Here is a 23,930-nt window from a genome sequence, read left to right as displayed (position 1 = left end):
TCCACTAACAGAATAAAGTCAATAATCCCTTTTAGACAGTTGGACAATTAGGCTTGGTCATGTTCACTTTGGTGTGGTTTCCCTGAGGCATTTTAAAGGGGCTGAGGGTTAATAAATTATTAATAAATTATTAAATTATTATTACCCTTATCTAGTTAAGGGAACAGAACTTTTAAGTGTAAGGGTAAAGATTCAGATCCCAAAGCTCCTGAGAAAATACTGGGAATTATTTTTATTAACTTCAGTAAACTATAAACAGCTCTAATTCAGGATCAAAAAGGGCAAGTCTGAGCAGTCTGAAAACTGAATTTAGTCTTGGTGAAGGTGTTTAAGTAGTGAATTATTTTGCATTCTAGTCCTGTCCTGCTATGTATTTTTGAATATTTTGCAATTCAGCAAAGTGCACTCTTACTGAAACATTCACCAGTCATTGGGAGTTTCTGAAAACTTACTCTGACTTCTGGAGTTTGCCATTAGTACACATTCCCTTCATGTAATTAGAAGCAGCTCATTCCCTTCCTGAAACTTGATAAGCACGATAATTGCATGTTGGAAACAGCAAATTTTCCAAAAAAGCAGTTTTTGTGCATTTTTGTGTTCGGAGTTCAGGCTGGGTCCCAGAAGCCACTGGATCAAATCCATGAAGAACCATGTGGGAAAAGTGCAAGGCCTTTCTGAAATTCCTGCTGTGGCTGTAACTCGAACCCAGGGACATCATCTGGAGCTGCTGGTCAGCCAAGTGGTGTGGCCAAGGATGTTGATGTGATAATTATTGTGATAATTCCTCTTGCTCATCTCTGAATACAGGAAATTGGTTAGAGCATGGTTGGTAAGCTCTCACCTGCTGAGATCAGCTGTGAGATCATGGCATGCTCTCTGCAACTAAATTAATAAATGAACTTGTTTTCATAAAGGTCTGTGGGAGTCAACAAGAATGTTTAAAAGCCCTACTGACCAGAAGTTCACACTAGAAAATAACAGAGGACACTAAATTGAGTATGAGCTCACCAAAAAATGGTTGGATTAGCTCTCTTTTTAAAATAGTTGTGAGAAATAACTCTCTTAAGCAGTTATTGAGATATTGTGACTGAGATCATCACAGTAATCTAAATTAAAGTGTGGTGGGGATTGTTCTTTTGGAAATGTTTTCTAAATGTTTCAATGTAAAACTAAAACCAAACTGACTTCAAATTCTTAAATTTTGCACCAACAGTTTTTAGGTCTTTCCTTGGAGAAGACAAAGGTATTAAAACAGACCAGAATCCGGTGGAGAAAACTTGGGGCCAACACCTGGGAGAGGCATGGAAGAACATTGTGTCTGCCATTTTATGGATGTAGTTTATGAATTTCTGTCTCCAACCATTTCCAAAACCCCAGGAAATGTTCATGGGCTACACAGGTAAATTAAAAACTGTGATCTTTCAGTCTCCACCTTTTTCTTTTTTTCTGCTGACATCTGTTTGTGAAAATTGGAGCGGTGGTGGTTGGAGTGGTTCTATTGGAGAAAATTATCTGAAACCAGCATAGTAACTCTGCTTCAGAATGATAACAACTCTAACCTAAAGATTTGATGGTTGCTACCAAAATACACCATCTCATCCATCTCTTCTTTGCTCCCTGCAATAATAATTATTTTTTTAAAAAATCTGAGTTTAAACTTCAGGTATCAGCTCACCACTGTAGGAAAATGTCAGAGTCCTTCACAGAACTTTACTTGGATTTTTTGTCTAGGAAGTCTGAGGATGTCACTCTTCCCCCACTTTCTGCCTCTCTAAAATAACTCTCTGTCATTCCTGCCACATTTTCTATTTTCTATTGAGTTATAAACTTGAATGTTTTAACTCTATTGCAAGGAAATATTGTCCTTCACTGAAATTCCCTAAAGGAAGTTGAAGACTTTTTGTGTTTATTATGGTTATTTCAAATATTGAAAAAACAGAGCAAAGAAGGTACAGGCAATTTATTGGTCTGTTACAAGAGGTTTAATATTTACAGAACTATCTAACATTTTTTTGCCTTCTTCAGTTCTCACAGACAAAGCATTCTTTGGTTTATGGATTTATTTTAGATACATAGTTAAACTAAGTGTATTTTATATTGTTAATAACACTCACTGCTTTAGAATTATTTCTATTCCAAAGAGGAGAAATGCACCCTGAATGCAAAAGTGAAATAATTCGGATTGAAGTAGATGTAAACTTCTATCCCAGGCTGGAATTGAGCTGAATGTTTGCATGAGTGTGGTTTGGATTGTGTCTGTCCTTAGGAGAGACAAGATTTTTGGATAGCAAGTGTCAGTGTTCAGTATTCTAGCACTGCCTTTGGTGAGGAACTGCAGAACTGCAGAAAACTCTGCACAGAGAAGCCCTAAGAACAAAGAGAAAATTATTTGGACTTTTTTAAACTAGATTTTTCTCCTTTTCTTTTCTTTTTCTCTCTCTTTTTTTTTTTTTCTTCTCTTCTTTTCCCCTTTTCTGTTTCCTTTCCCCTCTCCTCTTCCCTCCTCTTGATTTTTTGAAAGTTGGATATAAAAAAACCTGGCATCAATTACAAATTCCAGACCTAATGTCTGTTGAACAATAATAATTTTATTTCTTTACAGCTAGATTTGCAAAAAGAAATCCAAGTTATAACCTCAAAATATTCCACTGTTTCTGATTACTTAGTTTGGTCAGATCACCTGTGTACCAGCACTGGTGTATGAAATCTTTAAATTGCTTTCCAGGAAAATGAGAATTCAACCTTTATTTGGATTATGTCCCTCTGGGGTTATTTATTGGGGGTTTTTAATTTGATTTCTTTTTCATATCAAAAATTCCATCTGGGTCTCCTTGATGTTCTTTGTAGTAATGGCAGCTTTGACCAGGCTAGAGGAAACAGAGTGGAGAGTTAAGTCATGTGTGCTGACAAAGGAGCTTGATAAAAACCCTTATTTTTTTACATTACTGATACATTCTGAGTCACCAGAACTTGCTGGATTTTGAAATGAGGTTCTGTAAATTCCTGATACCACATAAAATTTAAAAGGAAAGAATGTGCAGGTTTCTTCTGTGAGGTATAATTTGAAGTCTGCCTGCAAATTGTTTTCAATTTTTTTCTTTTTTTTATTATTCTGCATGTTAATATTTCATGACAGGCCATGGCTGCTCCTAGTGATGCAGAATATTTCAGTCTGGTTTAGGGCTGGTACTTGACACAGCCATCTGTACTACAATGATGAGAGGTTCCCTTTTGGAAAAAAAGAATTATTTCCAACTCTTCAGAGCTGCTGTGTTCAGTGTTTATAATTTATATCCAGAGGCATTAGCAAATATCCATCCTTGTGAAAGTGAACTCTGAGAAGTGATACAGCCTCTTTGCCTATGGGTATCAGAGTTTATTGACAACTACCCTTTAAAAAATACCCAAACAACCAAACAGAGCTCAAAATTACTCCATTTAATATGCTGGAAACAGCAAAAGACAAATGCTGCTTTGGGAATCAAGGTGGAAATGAAAGAGATCAGTCCAAAGAGGTCAAAATATTTGGTTTGTGTGGATTTAGGGTTTCCTGCCAGTCAAGTAAAACTGAAAATGGGTAAAACCCTTCAGGTGGATGAGAGGAATTGGCCGTTGGGGTGTGTTCTCATCCCATGCAAACCCCACCAGGGCCATCAGAGTCCTGCCCCAGCAATCTGCCACCTCTCCTGCTGCATTAACAGCTTTCCCCATGGGCAATGGTGCTTGCAGAAACCATTGTCATTACTAGCTGGCCTCACACCATTTTCACCTCCTGGAAACCTTGCGCAGCACTGGACAAGCTGCTGCTTTGTATTTTCATAGCCCGGGGTAATTAGTGCCTGGCATCTGTAAAGGAAATAAAACGCACAACACTGGAGTCTCTAGGATGACACTGTTTTCATGATATGTTTAATTTTGCTAAGAGCATAAAGGCAGATACATCAAAATGCCAGGAAGCCTCTGTTAATTAAAGCCTCTTTTTCTTCTTAAGATTTGCATATGTATTGAGCCATTAAAGAAAAAGATGAAAGGAACCCCAAGACTGCTAATGCACAGCCTTTATGACTGCAGCTACTTACTTTGCAGGAGACATTATTTTGACTGGAGCAAAATAATGTTCTGTGGCTTGACAGAGCCCAAGGCTGCTTTGTAGTGCTCCAGAGGCAGACAGTGACTGGTGTTAGGAGTTTTCACCCAGATTTTATGCAATGCTCTGCCTGTTGTGACATTCTTATACCATTCTCATACCCCCACTCCTGTTCACCATTTTGTTGTCCCAGGTTTGGGGGAAAAAGAATGGATTAAACTCTCCTTTTCAGTGCTGAAGCTTCCTCTGCTACAGCTTAATACCCATGCTCTGTTTGATTATTTACCATTCATATAATGTACCTTTCATAAAGTACAAATTATGTACATCCTCCTCAGATTAACAGTGAATTATCCTTTAACAGGGGTGGAGTTGGCAGCAGGTGAAAAGTTGCCTCTGTCCAAATCACCAGCATAAATCTCCCAGACTTCTTAGCCCAGGATTTCACCTCAGAAGCTTGGGATCAAGGTCTGTGTTATTTATTTGGCAGGACAGGTTTTGGTGGGTTTCACTGAGGTTAGTTAATTACCCTGTAACTTTTTTTCATCAGCCTTGAAATAGTTAGCAAGGACATTTGGAGCTGTGCCTCACTGTAGATGCTGTTTGACTTCTCTATTCCAGGACTAACAGCCAAATTAGTTCAAGTAAAATGATCCAAATTTTACAGTGCTTATTCTGGTAAAATTTACTGTTTGTTTTCCTTAGATAAAGATTAAATCAGAACCAGATCAGAGCTTTTGAAACTGGCCCCTAATAGCTGGAAGGAACACTGGAGACATCTAATGGAAGATCAATATGTGAGAGTTCAGTACAGAAAACACTATATTTTCTTTTTCTTTTTTATTTTTTTTCTTATATATTATCTACAAGCACAAGCTTTCATATTTTTAATGTAAAAATGCATACAGATCATTATATATATAAAAATCAACTAGCCTTGTAGCAAACTGCCAGATCCAACTATCCCCAGGTTGGGGACAACCTGTCTGGATCCAGGTGCAAACCCAGTGGCTGATCCTCTCTTCCATCTGTGGATGCACCAAACCCCCAGATACAAAGATTCTCAGAGTTCCAGGGAAGTCTTGGGTCCTGATCCAGGTCTTGCAGCACGGGCATGACTAACTCTTCATCAATTGAAGATAAATATTTTAAAAAACTTCATAAATGACAGTCAACTTGTTGAAGGTAACAAGTATCCCTTTCACCTCTCCTCCCCTTTTTTATCTTCTTTGCCATCCTCTCTCTGCAGAAATGGCAGAGGGCGGAGAAATTCAATATTAGTGTCACATACACGCACACAAACAGCAGCAGGAGAAACAGAATTGAATCTGCTGATGTCTGCTGCAGAAAGACTACTGATTGTGGGTTCATGCTGCAATCAGCCCTTTCAATGCTTGGGCAATTTTGGGCTCAATTTGCACATTGTGGGAATATGAAAGATTTACAACATATCCAGTAATAGGTTGCAACATTGTGAGCAACAGTAGATCAAGTTGCGTTTAATGCTGTGTAATGCATATCAACAGAAATGGCTTCGAGGGAAACAAATGAATGAGCAATTAATTAAAGAAGTTTGTGTTAGTTTTGGAGGAAGGGTCACAAAATGGCAGCCTCCTTTTTGACCAAGTGTTTCTCTTGTTTGGCAGTTTTCAAATTCAGTCCTTGTAAAGGAATGTTACTATTTTTATTTTAGGTTCTTTTTGTAACAAGGGATGTTTGCACACTGGAACATTTTATTTTCACCAGGGTTTTATAATTTATCCACACAGATGTTATTAAAGAAGATACAATTTGCTAGAAATCTTTTGGAATATATGAGAGCCATAACTTAGCCTCTCCTTCCTTTCAACTCTTCTCGTATGAATATGATTAATTATTTTCTCTTGCCATTCATTTATAACCTTTTTGTATTTTAAATGCAGCTCCAACCTGAACCCGAAGAAAGGATTTTCAGATGAAAGAACAGTTGAGGTTTTCTAAGAGGGATGAACCAATTGCTTAGCACACCAAAGTAAAGACATGACTACATTGCCATGGGATTGCAGGTAAGGATTTTGTTTACTTTGTGCACCAGCACTGATTTGAAAGATAACAGAACCTCAGTGCTTCAACTTGCAAATGCTCACTCTGGCTCCTAATGTAGCTAAATTGCTGGCAAGTTCAATCCCTCACCTAAAGAATTCTGGTTTGTGAACAGGCACTAGCTCGCTCTTTTACACTTGTGTTGATTCTGCAATACTAAAAATGGAAAAACCTCTATTTTTCTTTTTCTTTTTGTTTTTTTTTTTCTTTTTTAAAAAAGTTAACGATATGATGAGTAGTTTGGGAACAAGTGTGTCACAGAGGCCTGTTGCGAGAACCCCCTGCCCAGAAGCACACAGTGAAATTTCCATTGCAGTGTGTCCAGCTGATTTACAGCAACACACATGAACATGAGGACCAAAATATAGACATTCCAGGACAGTGAAATGAGTTTTTACCACCTAGAATACAGAAGCAGAGAAAACAAACAACAGCCTAAATAAAATATACATCTGAATGTGATGTTCTTTGCTGGTTGGGTAAAAGTGAAAGTTTAAAAAAAAAGAAGTACTTTGGTAAAATATCTTTAAGTGAATACTTTTAATAGAAGTTGTAATTTGGAACTTTTCTCTGTTCGCATGGATATACAGATCTGCCTCTTCAGCCTGTTCCACCACCTATGTGGCTGTCTAGATCTTTACAAAGTGCTAGCCAGCTAGATTTACCCACTTTCCTACATCTGTGGCAATTTGAATTTGACAGGCTTTTGGAGTCACTTCCTCACAAATAACCACATGAAATACAAAGTGGAGGATAAAGTTGTAAGCAAATGCTCCAAGGGGGCTGTTCCCCAAAGGAGAACACTGCTAATTTGTCATCCCAACCCTTGCCTGTGGTTCTACGTGTTGACAGTCTGAGCTGCCCAAAGGGGTGCTACACCACTGGTGGGAGACCAGCACAATCTGAATTAAAAGCTTCCAATATTGGTTCTTGCATCTTTTAGCAGTTAAGAAACCAACTAGACTGGAGGCAAAACTTAAATGAGATGCTGAGGGAGAAGGAAAGCACTGGACAACTTTTATCCCAGGCACCAAAATCTCATAAAATGTATTACCACATCGATGTGCCAGATAAAAGTCACAAAAAACCTGCACTGCTTTGAGCCCCAGAGTGCTCCAAGCAGCATCTGGGAATTTAAACAGCTGAAAATTATGGTATTTTGATATGGTAGAGGCAATTCAGATCTGATTTACATTTGGGCTTAGACTTTATATACTTGCCTTCCCAAGGATTCCGTTCTTCTTCGGTATAAAATAGACTAAGAAGAACTACTTGGATTGAAAAAAAAAGACCAAAAAAAATCTAAAAACTACCCACAGCTACATTAATAGTAATATGATTATTTTTTCTTTTTCAGTTTGATTTCCCAACTTTACTCCCATTTCCCCAAGCACTTTGAGGGGGAAATGGTGAAATGCTGCTGGACTAGATGATTATTTTGGAGAACTCTGCAGTTTCAGAGGAGCTGGAAGTGCAGCTGAACTTTAGCTCTCTTGAAATGTGTGTCTACCTGGCTAAACACTCCAGGAAATAGACCCTTCCTATATTTTTTGCATATCTTGCTAAGAACATCAACACTCATGGATTTGACAAAAATAACAAGGAAGGAGTGAAAGCATACAATGAGCCAACTCAGAGCTGGTGAAAGTGTCAGGTGAACTTTCTGTTTCCACACAGCAGCCTCTACACATATTCAGTCCTGGAGAACACCAGTTGTGATGGTTGTTGGTGGACTGAGGGCTGAATCTTACTCTCCAAAGGCTACTGAGCAGCTGTCTGGCTGGAAGTGATGTTTAGGCACTACTGACTTGCAGGGGATTGGAGCTAGCCACGTAGAAGCAGAAGATTGTCTCTTGGTTGCCAATCCCCACAACTGTCTAGTCATTTGGAGTTCATTTGGTGTTTGTTTGTTGGTTTTTTTTTCCCCCACATTAGTCAGAAGCAGTGTGGCTAAATACATTTCAAAACAGGAAAACAGTATGATTCCGTGTTACTCCAAAAAGTGGTGGCGTTTGTCTTTTTGTGGTTTTTTTCTTCATTGCAAAGATTTGACCATTTCTCACTAAACTCTGCTTGTCCCATTCCGACTCCAAGCTAATACAGTCTAAAACACTTCTCTGGTTTAGGACAGCTCTTTTTTAGCTGCTGATTTTGGTCAGCATCTTGTTAATGGCCTGCTTGACGTGGGTGGTGGAGCTTCTCCTCCGGGTCTTGCCCTGGACCATCTTGCGGCGCCGCACCTCGCGGCACAGCTCGTAGAAGGCCTCCATGATGTTCCCCTCTCCCGTGCAGGCCGAGCACTCGTAAAAAGCACACGCCAGTTCCGTGGCCAGCTTCTCACCTTCCTCCGTGCTGACTTGCCTGGAGTGATCCAGGTCTGCTTTGTTGCCCACCAGGATCAGCGTGACGTTTTTGGGCTTTTTGACCTCGTCCAGCAAGTTCTTAAGCGGCAGCATTTCCTCGAAGCTGCCTCTGTCCGTGATGTCGTAAACCAGCACGAAGCCCTCGCCCCATCGCACGTGTCCCTCTTTCTGAATGGCATCCTCCTGTTGGAAAATACAGAAAAACACCTTAGGAACTTGATTTATGAAGAAGACAGCAAGTCTTCAGGGAGGTGCTGGTCCTACAAAGCTGTGTGCATCTGCTTTGCTTTATATTTTGCTCACATCACCTTTTATATTATGTGGCATAGGAGATCTATTCCACCCAGTGCCATGAACTATCTGGCCTGTGCAGCATGTGCACCTGCAATGTTTTACAAGGGAGACCTGACTGTGACAAATCTGCTCTTCACTCTAGTGGGAATCATTGTCTGAAGTTGCCAAGCTCCATCACTTGACTGTAGAAATAGACCGTGACTTTGTGCCTGCTTTCTGAGCTGGCCCTGAATAAAAAGGCATGACAACAAAATAATTTTACCCCCTTGACTTGTGTGTTCTTCCAAGCAGGATCACTTGCAGAAAGGTGATTTATGAAGGAAACATCAGGTCTTCAGGGAGGTGCTGGTCCTACAAAGGTGTGTGCATCTGCTTTGCTTTATACCTTGCTCACATCACCTTTTTTATCACACGGCATAGGAGATCTCTTCCACCCAGTGCCATGACCTCCCTAGACCTGTGCAGCATGTTCAGCTGCCATGTTTTAAAAGGGAGACCTGACTATAACAAATCTGCTCTTCACTTTGGTGGGAATCATTGTCTGAAGTTGCCAAGCCCCATCACTTGACTGTAGAAATAAATCGTGACTTTGTGCCTGCTGGCCAGCCCTTCTTGTTGGGCTGGCCCTGAATAAAACGGCATGGCAACAAAACAATTTTACCCCCAGAGTAAACCCCTTGACTTGTTTGTTCTTCCAAGCAGGATCCCTGATGGGAAAGGTGTGGATCCAGCACGGGGGAGGAGGGAGGGGGTCCTGCCCAGAAGGAAATCTGTGTCCCCAGAGTGGGGCACACCTGCCAGCCCCTGCACTGCTGCCACCACCACAATTCCCTGCCCTGCTGCACAGCCCAGCCAAGGCACTGGGTAGCAGCAGCAGAGGCACCCACGCACCTGGCCAGCTGTGTCTAGTATCTCCATGGAAACCACTTCATCATCAATGGTAGCTTGGTGACGGTACGTCGACTCTAAAATAAGAACACATGTTGTGAAACGTATTAGAAGAACGTAATTTTCTTTTTTTTATATATCTTCCTCACAGATCTCCCAGCGCAAGAGCAGACATGTGACGTGCAGTTTGGCTAAATTTTCCTTGCTGGAGCTCTTCCAGCCCTCCTGGAGCACACTCAAGTCCTATTTTCTGAAACAGCAGCACTTACCTCTCTCCATAGGACACAAAACCTTTCCTTTCCCATGGCTTAGACTGCAAAAGCCTGGTGGATGCTGCAGTCTGCACACAGCAAAAAGGACAGTTTGCTGTGGCAGAGAGCTCTGCAAAGCTGTGTCCCATTTTTCCTGCTTGCTCCCAGGAAAGGCTGCTACCTTTGGAAGACAATACCACAACTCCCAAGGTATCCAGCTCAACAGACTGTCACTGCATAGCTTGTTGATCAAAACCAGGGTGGATTTATATATATATAGCAGATCAAGGAACCCAACCACTCAGCTCAGGCCTTATGCTGTGAAAAAATTACAGACGAGTTAGGTATGTTAGGAATGTGTGTTTTAAACATGCTGAAATCATCACATTCCCCTCTTCTAGCAAGGGATCAAGCAGTGATTTCCCTGTTTATCATTTATAAGGATAACCAGTGGGCATTCAACATTTACACTATGGAAAAATAGAAACCAACAACTCTATTTACTGTCCCAGGTTTTGGAAGCAAGCAACTAATCAGAAAACTAATAACAAACCAGCTTGTGTTATCTTAATAAGCTGATAAGCTAAATTTGATAGCATTTGACCTAAAATGTGGAAAACTGCCTGTGCTAACATTCAGATTTATTACTGTTCCTAGCTCACAGATGTCCTATATCAAAAGACAAATATGCAGGCTGTAAAAGTCTGGCCAGTGACTGTGAATGCTTTGCATTGTCAGAGACAGAATTCCTTCATTTGGTGCAAATCTCTTCAATAGGAACAAAGGGAGGAAACTCATTTCTTTAATGAGTTGAACTTCTGCAAGGGCTCCTGTTCTGTGAATGCCTGTTTTAATTATTTACTTAAGAATGTCACCTCCTCACAATCAGGAATATTTCAGTGCTGCAAGTGGTCTCTTCCCAAAACAAAAATGTCACTCCCTCCCTGTGCCACCTTAACTGCTTTAACAGCCCAGCTGTCTCCAATAGGGACAAATGGCCAATTTACTTGGGCAGATGGCAAGCAAGCTTGCTGTAGCGTTTCAGGCCATGAAGACTGGCTTGCTGAAAGGCTGCATATATTCCTTCTGGATGGTTTTGCCAGGGTGTTGAAGGTGTTGCAGTCTCCCTTTGTGATCCTGAGGCTATGCCTACACAGCAGAGTGAGGTATGTCAGAGTCCCTCGGTGGAATGTCTTATCTGAGCCTTCCTCACACTCTCCTGGCTCAGCAATTCCCTCGGGGAATGCAGAAAGAGCAGGAAACTCTGCTTTGGTGTTAGAGCTGCACCTTCAACGAGTTATTTCAGTGCTGGGTAGGGATTCCCTGTGTAGTACTCCAAGCTGGAGGTTATTTAGGAACTTGTGCTCTGTTTCTTTGTGGTGAGGATGCTGTGCAGGAGAGATGGCTCTCTGAGTAAGCGGTGTGATTTTAGCTCCTTGCTTGCTAAGGCTTTGCAGTGCTCATTTGCCTTCAACCATCTGGTCCTGCTTGACAAGTGGCTGCTGAGAATTTTTCCACAGAAGCTGAGAAAATGCTCACCCAGCCATGACTGCAGGATATTCTGTGAAATGTCCTCAGGAGGCAGGAGGGGGTAGCCCATCCTATGAAATTTATTATAATATAATAAATATTTAATAGTAATATCATAATATATATTATATATGTATATATAATAATTGTAGAAATCATAATCATTATATAAATATATATAATAATTTCATATGTATGATATATATAATACATATGAAATATATATAATATAATAATATATAATATAACAATATATAATAATATATAATATAACAACACATAATATATATTATATAATAAATTAATTATAGAAATATAGTAATAAATGTATAATAATTTAATATATTATATTGTAATATATAATATTATAATGTGATTTATAATAATATAATAAAAATCATAATAAATTCTTGAGATTTATTTTCCCTATGAAATGTGAGCATAAATCTCAAGGAATAGATGTTTGCTCACCAAGGAAAAGCAGCATGAATCTTAAATGATACTTAGCTTCTCAAAATAGGACTCTGGCAGCACTTTATGTTGCAAGTTTAACTTGCTTTGGCTGCTCATATTGGAATGGAATTTGATCTTGGATGAGTAGCACAGATTTAGGTCAGATTCGTGTAAATAAATCTTCCTAAATGTGTGTCTGCTCCTGTGCTCAGGAATGTGTGGTAGCTGGGTGAATTTTAATGAGGAGTGTAAAACAGCTGGACGTTGAAAGCATTTTTTGGTGTAATCACAGACATGGCTTCTCCTTCAAGGGAACAGAAAAATCTGAAGAATCTGGTTGTCTTGTAAATTATGGGCCCTGAAGATGTGAGTTCCAGTCTGCTCACACTGATCCCATGGTACATCACAAAAACATTGCCTTGCTTTGGGATTTATTTGTATCATTTTCCTTGTGGCACTGCCTTTTTTTTTCTTTTTTTTTTTCTTTCTTTTTTTTTTCTTTTTTCTTTTTTTTTCCTTTTCTTTTCCCCCTTTTTCCCCCTTTTCCCCCCTTTTTCCCTTTTTCCCCTTTTTCCTTTTTTTTCTTTTTCCCCTTTTTCCTTTTTTCCTTTTTTTCCTTTTTTCCCCCTTTCCCCTTTTTTCCCCTTTTTCCTTTTTTCCCTTTTTTCCCCCTTTTCCCCCCCTTTTCCCTTTTTTCCCATTTTTGCCCCTTTTTCCCTTTTCTTCTTTTTTTCCCCTTTTTCCCCTTTTTCCACTTTTCCCCCTTTTGTCCTTTTTTTCCCCCTTTTCCCTTTTTTTCCCTTTTTCCCTTTTCTTCTTTTTCCCCCTTTTCCCCCTTTTTCCACTTTTTTCCCTTTTGTCCTATTTTCCATTTTGCCCTTTTTTTACCTTTTCTCCTTTTTTTTCCTTTTTTAATTTTTTCCCTTTTTTCTTTTTTCCCTTTTTTCTTTTTTTCCCTTTTTTCTTTTCTTCCATTTTCCCCCTTTCCCCCCCCTTTCTTTTCCCCTTTTTTCCCTTTATTTTTCCCTTTTTTCCTCCTTTTTTTTTTCTTTTCCCCCTTTTTTCCCTTTTTAAAAATTTTTCCCCCCTTTTTTTCTTTTTTCTTTTTTATTTCCTTTCTTTGAGGTATGCGGCCAGAGAGTAACCACAGGGCTTGAGATAACTGCTGGACCCCTGACTGAACCAAACCCCTGACATCACAGGTGTCTGTGTCTCACCCTTGACTCCTATTAGAGTTGATGAAATAAAATAGGTGCTGCTGGAATAAACTGCACCTCAGAAGTACTGGACAGAACAGAACTGCCCAGATGAATCCAGGCTGCAAAAGTCTTTTGCTTGCATCATCATGGTTAAGTAGAAAAAGCAAGGTGCAGCACTCCGCCAGCAGCTCCCAAGTTGATTTTAGGCAACTTTCTGCACTTCAGACTTTGATTTGCATCAGGTGTTGCCTGTTCTACCTCTGGCTACGTGCCTAAACCCCCAGAGATGGAACAGACACCACAGAGCTGAGCTTTGCTCACAACAAACTCAGTGTCAGAACAGAGCCAGGGAGCTGCTGTGCAGACTAAGCCTGCCTCAATCTGGTAGTGCTATGGAAATTGATTGATTTATTTGCTCTGTTTCAATATAAATAAGTAAATCTGACCTGTTCTTGCTGTGCTTCCAGTCATTTTCCCAGTAAGAGGCTCAAAGGTGTGATGGGAGTGGCTTTGAAGGCTGATGCCAGATTTCAGAGTGGCTCCTGCTCATAAAGCTGAAATCCCCCAGTGCTCCTGCAGTGCAAAGCACTCCCGGTTCTCATGGTTCCATTGCTTGAAAAATTCACGTTTATTTCAAATAGATTTAGAGCTGTCAAAAGGCCTGAGACACTTGTTGGAAAATGGCAGCAGTTGGTTTGGTTTTGAGCCACAATGATTCATTAATTAATGAATTAATTAAATTACCACAGCTGCTGAATAATTGTGGAGAAAAACAACTTCCCTGGGGGCTCTTGGTATTGATAAGCATATTAAAAAATATCTCTATTCTTCTGAGCAGTATGAATTAAAAAATAGAGGAACAAACCCTACTTTTGTAGGGAAAACTTTGAAGCCCATGACCCACAGACTGTCTATGGATGAAATATTCAGTCACAGCTTATTCACATCACATCCTGGCACTACTGTGATATTTTAAACAGAGTTTTGGGCTATGAAACGTGGCTGGTCATGTCTCAAACCTTTGTTTTGTCCAGGACTATCCCGTTTTTCTGAGTGTATTTGTTCCTGAATATTGTAGTTTGTAGAGAAAAACGATTATCTGGAAATTAATTTCTAGACTTTGAGTTATATTTGCAGTGATGTAAAAAGTTTTAGTGATGTAAAAAGCTGTTTTCAATGCTTGTTTATTTTGAACCAGCAATATCTATTGGGATATGTCACAGCTCCAGAAGATACATAGAGGTTGTTTCTTGGTTTCAGGAACAGGTAAATAAGCTGAGAGGGAGCAATTATATTTTACAGGCAATCTTAAGCCAGCCTGGTCTGTTTTTTGCTTTTAAGTACAGAGGGACATTAATATAATATAATATAATATAATATAATATAATATAATATAATCCTTGAGATTTATTCTCCCTATGAAATACAGAATTTTAGTTGATTTTTTTGTCAAGAGAGGTTACTAAAGCATTTTTATATGTCCTTGTTTTAAGAAACTTTGTTCTAATGGTGGTTTTCAGCCAGGTGAATCTGAGAAATGCAAGGGATCTGGAGAAAGACTTTTTGTGTCATGATTACGTTAGAGTTTTCAGACCAAAAACCTCAGCTAATAGACATAGACTTTAAAATCATGGTTAAAGTCCTGTTGGGTGGCAATGTCTAAAAGACTAAAACTCCCCATAATTCGTTCTGTTAACAGAATAAACTTTCTCGTTTATTGTTTGGGGTGGTTTTGTTGGTACCTCACTACTCATTTAGAATCTTTGACACCCATCAGGGGCACGTCTCTGTCACATTTCAGAACCGTGACTTTGATTGTTGGGGAAAAAACACCCCCAAAATTATTATTAACCCTGGTGTTGTTCTCCCAACCCTTCCTTGACCCAGCCTTGGTGAGGTCTGTCCCCCTCTGCATTTCTCTGCTGCTTCAGGAACTTTTCACATTTTAGAAAGCCTCTGTAAATTGAGTGTATCTTCCTGAAAGCCTCTCCTGCCTTCTTCCTTCCTCAACCCCAGGTTTTCTCAAATCACGGTGGAATTTATTTTTCTTGCTTGCCTCTGGCTGTTACGTGTTCCCTCTGTTGTTTACCTTACAGGAGGGTTTTTATTTTGCCACCAGCAGTGGTTTTACAGTAAGTAAAAACACAGTACCACAGTATAACACAGTTCCCTGTGTATTTAGCACATATTTCTAATGCTAATGCAGCATATTTCTAATGCTAATGCAGCATAACCTCATGTCTCTCTATTCATTAATATGAAGGCCCCCAAATGAGAAAAGTTGGGGTATTTATTAATAATACCATCAAACAACATGCCATGAATGGCCATTGCATCATTTTTAGCATGTGTAAAAGGAGAAAAACTAGTAAAAATAATGGTTTTGAATGGAAGCTTTGTGACTGGTAATTGGATTTGGACTCTTCAATGTTGAACTGTGCATGTGTAGCCCCAAGAGTCAGGAAATAGGGAAGGAAAAGCTCCAGGAGGTTGTACACTCTGTCACTGTCATATTTTCTGAAAAATCCCTTCACCAGGATTTCTTCCCCTGGGAAGCTGAGAAGCCTCAGAGAAAAAGGAAAACAACATGATCTCATTTGCTTCTCCTGTGTTTTGCTGCTTAAGAATGTGGTTGGAGTTTTTTTTATCCAACATGTGAATTGTTGTTATTTAATGACCAATCACGGTCAGCTGTGTTGGGACTCTGAAAGGAGTCACGAGTTTTTCATTAGTATCTTGTTAAACCTTCTGTCTGTATCCTTTCTCTATTCTTTAGTAGAGTTTTCGTACAGTATTCTTTCATATAATATAATATAGATCATAAATATCACTCATGGAGAGAAAGGATGCTCCATGGAGCACAAGGATGCATGCAACAAAAACCAGCTACTGTAGTGGGGAATATGGGGAACAAATCCAGGAGGAATGAGGCTTGATCAGGCTGCTGCTTAGTCAGCACTTTGGTTTTTATCACATTATCCTATTTCTGATTAAATGGGAAGGTAGTAGATGGCCGGTGTTTACACTGACTATGAAGTTCTCATCTTAGTATGAGAGGATTTGTTGCATCTATAGAATTTCCTCTTTTTAGGTAGAACACATGGGTAATATAAACCTAGTCTAGATAAAAACATTTTTTCTTGATGTGTTGATATTTTCAATAAATAATATTTTGGCCTTCAGACAAAAATTGTACAGTAGGTTTCTTGAAGAGGACTCTAAAAACACTTTAAAATGTATTTGTTTGTTACTTCCTGCTGCATGCAAATAAGATTTTTCTGCTGCATGGGAAGAATGGGTTTCTTTTGGGAAGTGAAGTGGGGATGCTTTTCCTTTCCTATAGGTTCTGTCCTCATTCAAATTTTCCTGCGAAAGCAAAGAAAATGTGGGCAGAACCTGGAACTGAGTTCCTCAAGGCATGCTATAACCAAACCAATAAAGCCAGAGCAGTGCTAACAAGTAGGGAGTGAGCTCAAAGGTTTAAACAGTTGTTGGTTGTTTTGGTCTGTTGGTTTTTTTGGTTTCCATTTAATTTCCTTGCCAATGCTTGGAAGGGATGTTGGTTCTTGGTAGGAAATACATCCCTGATAAATTTAAGCCTAAATAAATCACATTTTGCTATACTTTTTTGTCTGATTGCAGCAAGAAGTCTTCATTGGTAAAGCTGAGTTTCACCTTACTTCTGACAACATAAATGAAAACTAACCAGTGAGAATTTTCTCACACCCAAAATAAGTAAAACAAAAAACCTTCTCTCCTGGGGATGCAGAGGCAAGCACTGGAAAATTCTGCCCATCTGGGAAACATCTCAGAATATGATGAGCAACAAAAGTAGGGGAGAAATATTTTGCAGCTGTAGCTATAGCAAGAACAGGCACTGCCATTCCTGAGTTTTGCTGTCTGTTGAGCTACTGTAAAAAAGCAGTGTTTTTACTACTGGCATCAGGAATATCTTCATCTTGAGACTCATATGAAAGAAAACAAACCACATTTTCAGATAACTGCTTCCCATGTCATTGTAAGAATCCTCTGTTGAGGCTCTCAATTACAATTTCATCATTTCAAGACTTTGTTGAGACTTTTAGAAGCCAGAGTTGGTGTTTTAAGGTGCTTTAGGCCATATGAGCCCATTTCCTTAGAAACACCTCAGAGAAACTGGGAATTCTTTCATGGCTCATTGCTATAATACATTCAGTATCAACTCCTCCTGCTGAAGAGCACAGTAAAAATGATACAGCATATTAAATGTACATCAAGTTAAATAATGTTTCTGCTGTTTTGATGTAGGAAAAATATGATCACAGGAAGATGCCTAGGAAGGCAAAACCTAGACTGCTGAGGGCCGAATCCCTTAAGCACTGAGGCAGAAGGAATGAGTAATTTTGTCAATAAAAACCCAGAATGTGAATAGCTGGAGTCTGGCTTGAGAATAAGGCTGTTTCCCAGTGATTTATGAAGTGCCTACACATTTGTCATGGCAGTCCTGAGGCACAGGCTGGCAGCCCTTCCTCCCAGCCCCAAATGTTGGTTACCATTACACCCCACAGGGCCACGTGTGTCATTGCCAGCCTGTGCTTGGCCAGGCTGGAGTTGTCAGCACGGCTGTCCAGGTGAAATATGCAGAAAGAAAAGTTCTGCAAGGTGGTGGCAGAACTCTCTGCCCTTCTGCTCACTGTAGAAAAATGGGTTTTTTTCAATTTTTTTTCAAATTTTCCATCACCAGCTTCTTGCAGACTGCACTGTCCTGTGGGGCAGCTGGAAGAGGAGAGACTGACAATCCTTCCAGGGCTGTCAGCCTTTCCACCCAGGGCTGCAGGGGCATCAGTCAATGATTTATGAACCCCTCTTTTACTCTGGGCTGCTCTGTTCTGAGCTCTGTTTGCTGTCTGGGCAGTTTCTCCCTCAGCTGTGCTGCTGCAGGGTTTCTGTGCTTGAGACAGGCAGTTAAACCTTCAGGAGTTTAAACCTTAAGGCAAACTTGCTGAGTAAGCCACCAGTCAAGAGAACTGAAAAACCCACAGTGCACAAAGATAATGTTTCTTTAACTTGGGATCTGCAGCAGGGATGGCAATCCCAGGGATCAGGAGTTTTTGTGTTCACATGGTATTCCAGCTGTCCAGACAGTGTGTTAGCTGAATAAACCAGACAGCAAAGACAATCCTGGAGAGCTCTGTTTGGATCTGAGCTGTTTATTATGGCTTCAGGGGCACAAAGTTGTCCCAAAAAGATAGTGCTTCGATATTCTCTTGCTAGGATATATTATAATCTATAACAAATGATATTTAATAATATATAGCTATTTATACAATACAATATTATAATCATATAATATTACAGAATTATTTATACAATTATAATATAATTTATAATATTATACATATATAATAAATTATATATATTTATAATTTATTTAAATATCTTGTTTATTATTTATAATTTATTATAATTTATATATTTATTTATTATATATGTATAATTTATAAACTATAATTTATAATTTTAATTATAATATATATAATTATATATATTTATTTTAAATATCTTATTTATATTTCTATTCTTAAAAATAATAATTATATAGCAAATTATACTAAATAACTATACTTCTACTCTTTAGTGAGGTCTTGATTCCCACAGCTAAGCTGTTTCTGGTTCTGAACCATTTTGATGAAAGACAGTTTGGATATATTTCTGATATATTCCTACTTTTTTCTGGTTTTTATGCTGTTCATACAGACCTGTATTTATCCAGTGCAGAAAACAAACTCAGGCCAGCATTATTTGCTAGTTTTGCCATATTATTTATATCCAGTATGGGACCTCCACCCTTTCCTTGTGATTCCTGAATGCTTTGCTAACAGAACCCCTCAGCTATAGATGCAAGCAAACCTGCCCTTCTAATGTAAAAATAATCATCCTTGCAAGAAGTTTTCCAGTGGGAAAAGCCTCCTTGCCAGTGTAAATACCTTCACAAAGTCGTTTCTGCTGTTCTTGCCACAGTGGTGTAATTTGCAAGTCTTGAGCTCGTCTGTAGGAGGTTTAGTTTTCTGCTCTGGGAGAATTCAGGGCTCTAAGAGAGGATTCTGTCTCCTTCCTTCAAGCAATTTTTACTACTTTGTCTCCTGTCTTTCTTGCTTTCCTGATGCCTACACATCTTACCCATGTTTGAGGATCTCTTATGGGCTGTCTGCATGTTGCATTAGGTAGGACTTTATAGAAACACTGTTCAAGCTTTTCATTCTGCCAGGGGAGAAAAAAGAGTGAACAAAAACCTGTAAAGAAAGTGTGACATAGTCACAAGAAATACTCTTCAAAAATGTCACTATTAATCTCCTAGTCCTGACAAAATTGTTTTTCTTAAAACCCCTATTTCTTATAGTTACCTCTACTTTAAAGTAGTGAAGAGTCTTCTCTCTATCCCTTTCAAATTAAATAAACTCCTTTGCTTTCTGTCTTTCTTTGCCTTCATGCACAGTCCTGTTCTACTGATCATCTGCTAACAGAGAGTTTTCTTTACAGAGGATTGCCAAAACCCTATGAAATGTGTGAATAGCAGGAGAAAGACATATAGGGGCAGTGTGAGAAAGCCAAGACACTTTTAGAAAGGTCAGCAAAAATTTCATCTCCTTGTTTGCTGATAGAAGTAGATTTTTGTGTCAAATCCAGGCTTTGCTTGGTGTTTCTCTGTGCCTTTGGTGAGTGTCCTAAATGTGGTATCAGTTACTCTAAGGATTTGCAATCCTTCTGTAAGATGAAGGATTTTGTAGGTGAGACACAGAGGCAGAGACCGCAGGCAACAAATCAGTTACTGAAACAAGAAAAGAACTGAGGATAAATAAAACTTGGGGTTTTATTTGTCTGAGGCTTTTTCCTATATACAAAAACTGATATTTAGGTCCTTGAGCCTCAGGAACCTCCTGACTCTCCCAACTATACTTAAAAATGCTAATCCAAAACAAATGACAAAAAATAGTTCATAACACTCCTCCCTTTTGGTATTTGTTTTTCTTCTTTGTTTTCATTTTTTTTTCCCTTCCAGTTCTTGGATACCCCAGTTCTGTTTCTAGTAAAGCAAATCGTTCAAGTTTTGGTGGAGCAACAAATGTGCTCACAGAGAAATGCTGCAAAATTATTTTTTAAAGTGCTCAGCCATAGCAATGATGAATTTTCTTCCTTCATTTCATCCAGGAGATTCTCCCTGCATGCCATGGCTTATGGAGGCAGGAAATTTGCTGCTGTCCATGAAGTTCTCTGCAGGTCTCCCATCTGTCTGCTGCTGTGATGGCTCTTTGGGCTTTCTCCTCCTCATTTTTGTCTCCCAGGAAAAAAATTAATTTAGCAGATTCCTTCATTACTCTGATTCAGCATCTCCAATTTTAAAATCAATTATATATCAAAGTCAACCATAATATCTCAATTTTTGAGCTCAGGTGAAGGCACCATAAATTCTGGGCACTGCCAGTAGTTCCTGGGGGGGATTGCTGAGATGCAGACTCAAAAATTGTTATTGCAATTTACTGGGATGGGGAGAGCAGTTATTCCCTGCTGAAATCCCTGACAATTATGGGGTTGAGCCCTGGGGTCAGTGAATTCCATAAGAGTCCCACATTCATGACAAGAGTGTGACTTCACTGGTCCTACCCAAGCATTTTGAAGCTTTCTAACATCACACTGAGCTTGTTTATATGTTTTTCAAGTTTTGTTCTATTTAAAATCATGTAAACATGAATGAATTTTGGTGAAATCCATGTGGGAACCCAATCCCCTTTCTCAGTGCATATTTAACTAGCTGAAGAAGACTAGTTTGATGCTGAATTATTCATGTATTTAATATTTTAGAAAACAACTGCATGCATTTTTTAAAATGTGCTATTCCAGCCTATTCCTACATAGAGCTCTTTCACCTAATTCTGTTGAAAATGTGAGATAGCTGCAATTTTCTCTAAATGAAGATGGATGTGGAAACCCATTCACCTTGATAATGCCAGGCAGGAATTTACCTCGAGGAATTTAGCACCTTTTGGAAAAGCAAACAAAATCCCAGTGCCAAGGTGGTGACAACGAGTTGCCATTTAAACATAAATATTGGACAAGTCAAAGCTGGTGCTTAACACTCCCCAGAAAATGACCTTTGCTGAGGTTGCTGCCCTTTGGCTGAGGACAGTTAAATAAAAAGCAGAGTGAGATGTACTTTTGGTGAAGATGCAGCTGTCCTGCCAGTGTTTCCACTTTTGTGAACATCTGCACAGAAGTGGCACAGCTGCAGAGCCCTGACTTCAGCAGCAGCTCTGTTTCCTAAAGCTTGCAGGGCTCAGTGATGTTCCTCCTGCCAGAAAATGTTATTTTGTGGTTGGTAATTTGGCTCCTGGTAGTGTATAGCATTCTGTCCAGGTGCTGCTAAAAATATGGCCCTTCATTTTCTTCTGGCAGGTTAGAAGAGTAAGGAATATTTATAAGGTGTGTTTTTCCCCTTCCAGTTAAAATGTGCCACCCTTGAATAAAAAGAGGAGTAGTTTGGGTTTTTTTTTACTACAATGCTTACTTTAGGTTAATGTTGATTTTCCATCAGGCCTTGAACAGCTTGGTGAAAGCTTTCCTAAAAATAGGAATTTTCTGGAGTCTGCTTGCATCAGAGGGCTAATGGGTGGTTGAAAGCTTGACATAAGAAATAAACTGGAAATTTGATGTTCTTGTCTCAGCCCCAGTGATTTTTGGCAAAACCTCCCGTTGCTTAGTAGCTGGATGGTTTGCATCTGTTTTACTCCCGTCCTGTTGGAATAACTTGATAAAGCTGCTTATTTCTCCCTGCAGAGGAAATTACCCTCACTGCCACAACTTTAATTTTTTATACTGATTGAGCATGATATCCCTCTTTCCACAGAACTGCCAGCCCATGACTGCTGAGAAGAAATGAATTTATTCTGCTGGAACTTCTCAGTGAATTCAGATGTTTGCAGGTAAGTGGACACCAAATCACTGCAGGATGACAATGCTAAAAGGCAGAAATGCATTTTTTCAGGCACTGGTTTTCAAAGCTTTTCAAGGTACAGTTTCTTCCTCATTGATCTCTGAAGGCCCTAATAGTGGTTACAATTTCAAGATTATTTGTCATCTCTAACAGTTCAGAACCCTTTTTGAATCCCATTGTGATCTGTAGTTTGAGAAAAATAATACTTTACAAAACAATCTCCTGGTGAGCAGCTTCCACCAGAGATTACTGTGATTAAGGAATAACTCCTTGACAATAGTTTATTAGTTTTTGAATTTCTCAAACCTTTTCCTCAGAGCAACCTAGAGAGCTGAGCATCACAATGACTGCAATACATAATTTAAGCTATTATTCTCTAGACTGAATGGTGATGTAGAATTCAGTAAGTCAGAAGAGATTTAATTTTTTAGTTTATTGCTGCCTGCACGAAAGCTTTCCTTGCTGCAAAGAGAAGACAATTAGATTCCTGAGGGGCACAGTAATTTGCAATTGTATTCATTTGTAAAACAGAAACAAATGTCAAGCTTTGTACAGCAAAAAGGGCATGGGGCCCTCATAATGGGGCTTAAAAAAAAAAATAAACCTTGTAGCTTGCTAATAACTTCATTTGTGTGCTTAAACAAGGAAAAAGGATGATTCTGCATGCAGAGGCCCTGTAAAAAATTGATGAACTTGGACTGCACTGATAGAGAAGGCTTTATACACCTCTTGTCAAGATTTTAGAATGATGTACTGGTGATAGAAATGTGAAGTACTAACACTAATAATGCCAAAGGAACATCCTATTGAACATTCCACTGTGCAGCACAAGGTGGGTGACACATAATTCACTGAGGACTGTGTTGATAGTAGCAGATAAAATAATGTATTTGAGTTCAGGTTGTGCTGAGATTTAGTTTCCCAAGATGGGAGTTTTGATATCTGTTATCTCTCCATTTGATATCTGTTATCTCTCCATTTTGCCAAACAAAAATCCTGGATGCCTACTTTTTACAAAGGGCTGCCTGGGTTCTGCAATAGAATATATTAAATTTCACTTCTGCTGTGCAATTTTATGGCATTTTCTATTTCCTTAACGAAACCTGTTAAGGAAAGAACATTAATAAAGAAGTTGATGTTTAACTGTATGATTTCTGTCGGAACCTGCAAAGAAACGTTAGAAAGGAGAGAGGAACGCATTGTTGGAGAAAAGAGAACTTTCCAGCCCTTTACTTTGTGTGTGAATTACTTAGTCCTCTGCTATTGAAGGCACCTTCTAAGAACTGTATGACTTGTCTTGCTCTTCTTGGCCTGGATTTGCAGAGCATTTAAATATATGCTAAGTTAAGAAACAGTAAAAAACGGACCTTGACACAAGTTTTAAGTGAAGCCTCTAATTCAGGGCAACTGTTTGACAGGTTTTTTGATATATCTGAGCCAGCTTCTTGAAAATGCCAGACCCAACAGAGCTAAGTGGGAGCAGTGGAAGGGACATGTGGATGCCCTTTAGATGACTAGTGCCCCTATCTGGTCACTCAAAAAATAAGAGACAATATGTGTTTGGAAACGAGGACAAAAAAATTACCTGAGTCTAGGTAGACTGACTGTAAAAGCCTTTTTTTGGCCACAAATTTTTAAGATCTCTCTCCCAGAATACAGATCTGTATCCCAGTATCTTATTCTCAAGCAGAAGACATTTGGGTTATTCAAAAAGAGAAGACTGATCTCACACTAAATGATTGGAAAAGTTCAATGCTGAAGCAATTTGTTTCAATGGCAGAATTCCCCTGAATTTCTAAGTGAGTAGAAATGTGC

At 39.1% G+C, this 23,930-nt stretch overlaps 1 protein-coding gene across 1 annotated transcript in view; it reads right to left on the bottom strand.

The window, feature by feature from the left end:
• Positions 1-6,796: 6,796 nt before the first annotated feature.
• RERG (RAS like estrogen regulated growth inhibitor) overlaps positions 6,797-23,930 on the bottom strand; it is a 92,121-nt gene continuing 74,987 nt past the window's right edge. The window contains exons 4-5 of the mRNA XM_054281992.1: positions 9,718-9,791; positions 6,797-8,715 (exon numbers count right to left, since the gene is read on the bottom strand). Of these exons, the coding sequence (XP_054137967.1) occupies positions 8,308-8,715; positions 9,718-9,791 (482 nt within the window). The 3' untranslated portion in view covers positions 6,797-8,307. The remainder of the gene's footprint in view (positions 8,716-9,717; positions 9,792-23,930) is intronic.

The sequence above is a fragment of the Melozone crissalis genome, unplaced genomic scaffold (genome assembly GCF_028551555.1).
Source record: "Melozone crissalis strain CALT ecotype California unplaced genomic scaffold, PUWL_Pcris_2 ptg000033l_1, whole genome shotgun sequence".
Classification (NCBI taxonomy): Eukaryota; Metazoa; Chordata; class Aves; order Passeriformes; family Passerellidae; genus Melozone; species Melozone crissalis.
Note: the sequence above shows the minus strand (reverse complement) of the source record. Positions and strands in the feature narration are given on the sequence as shown.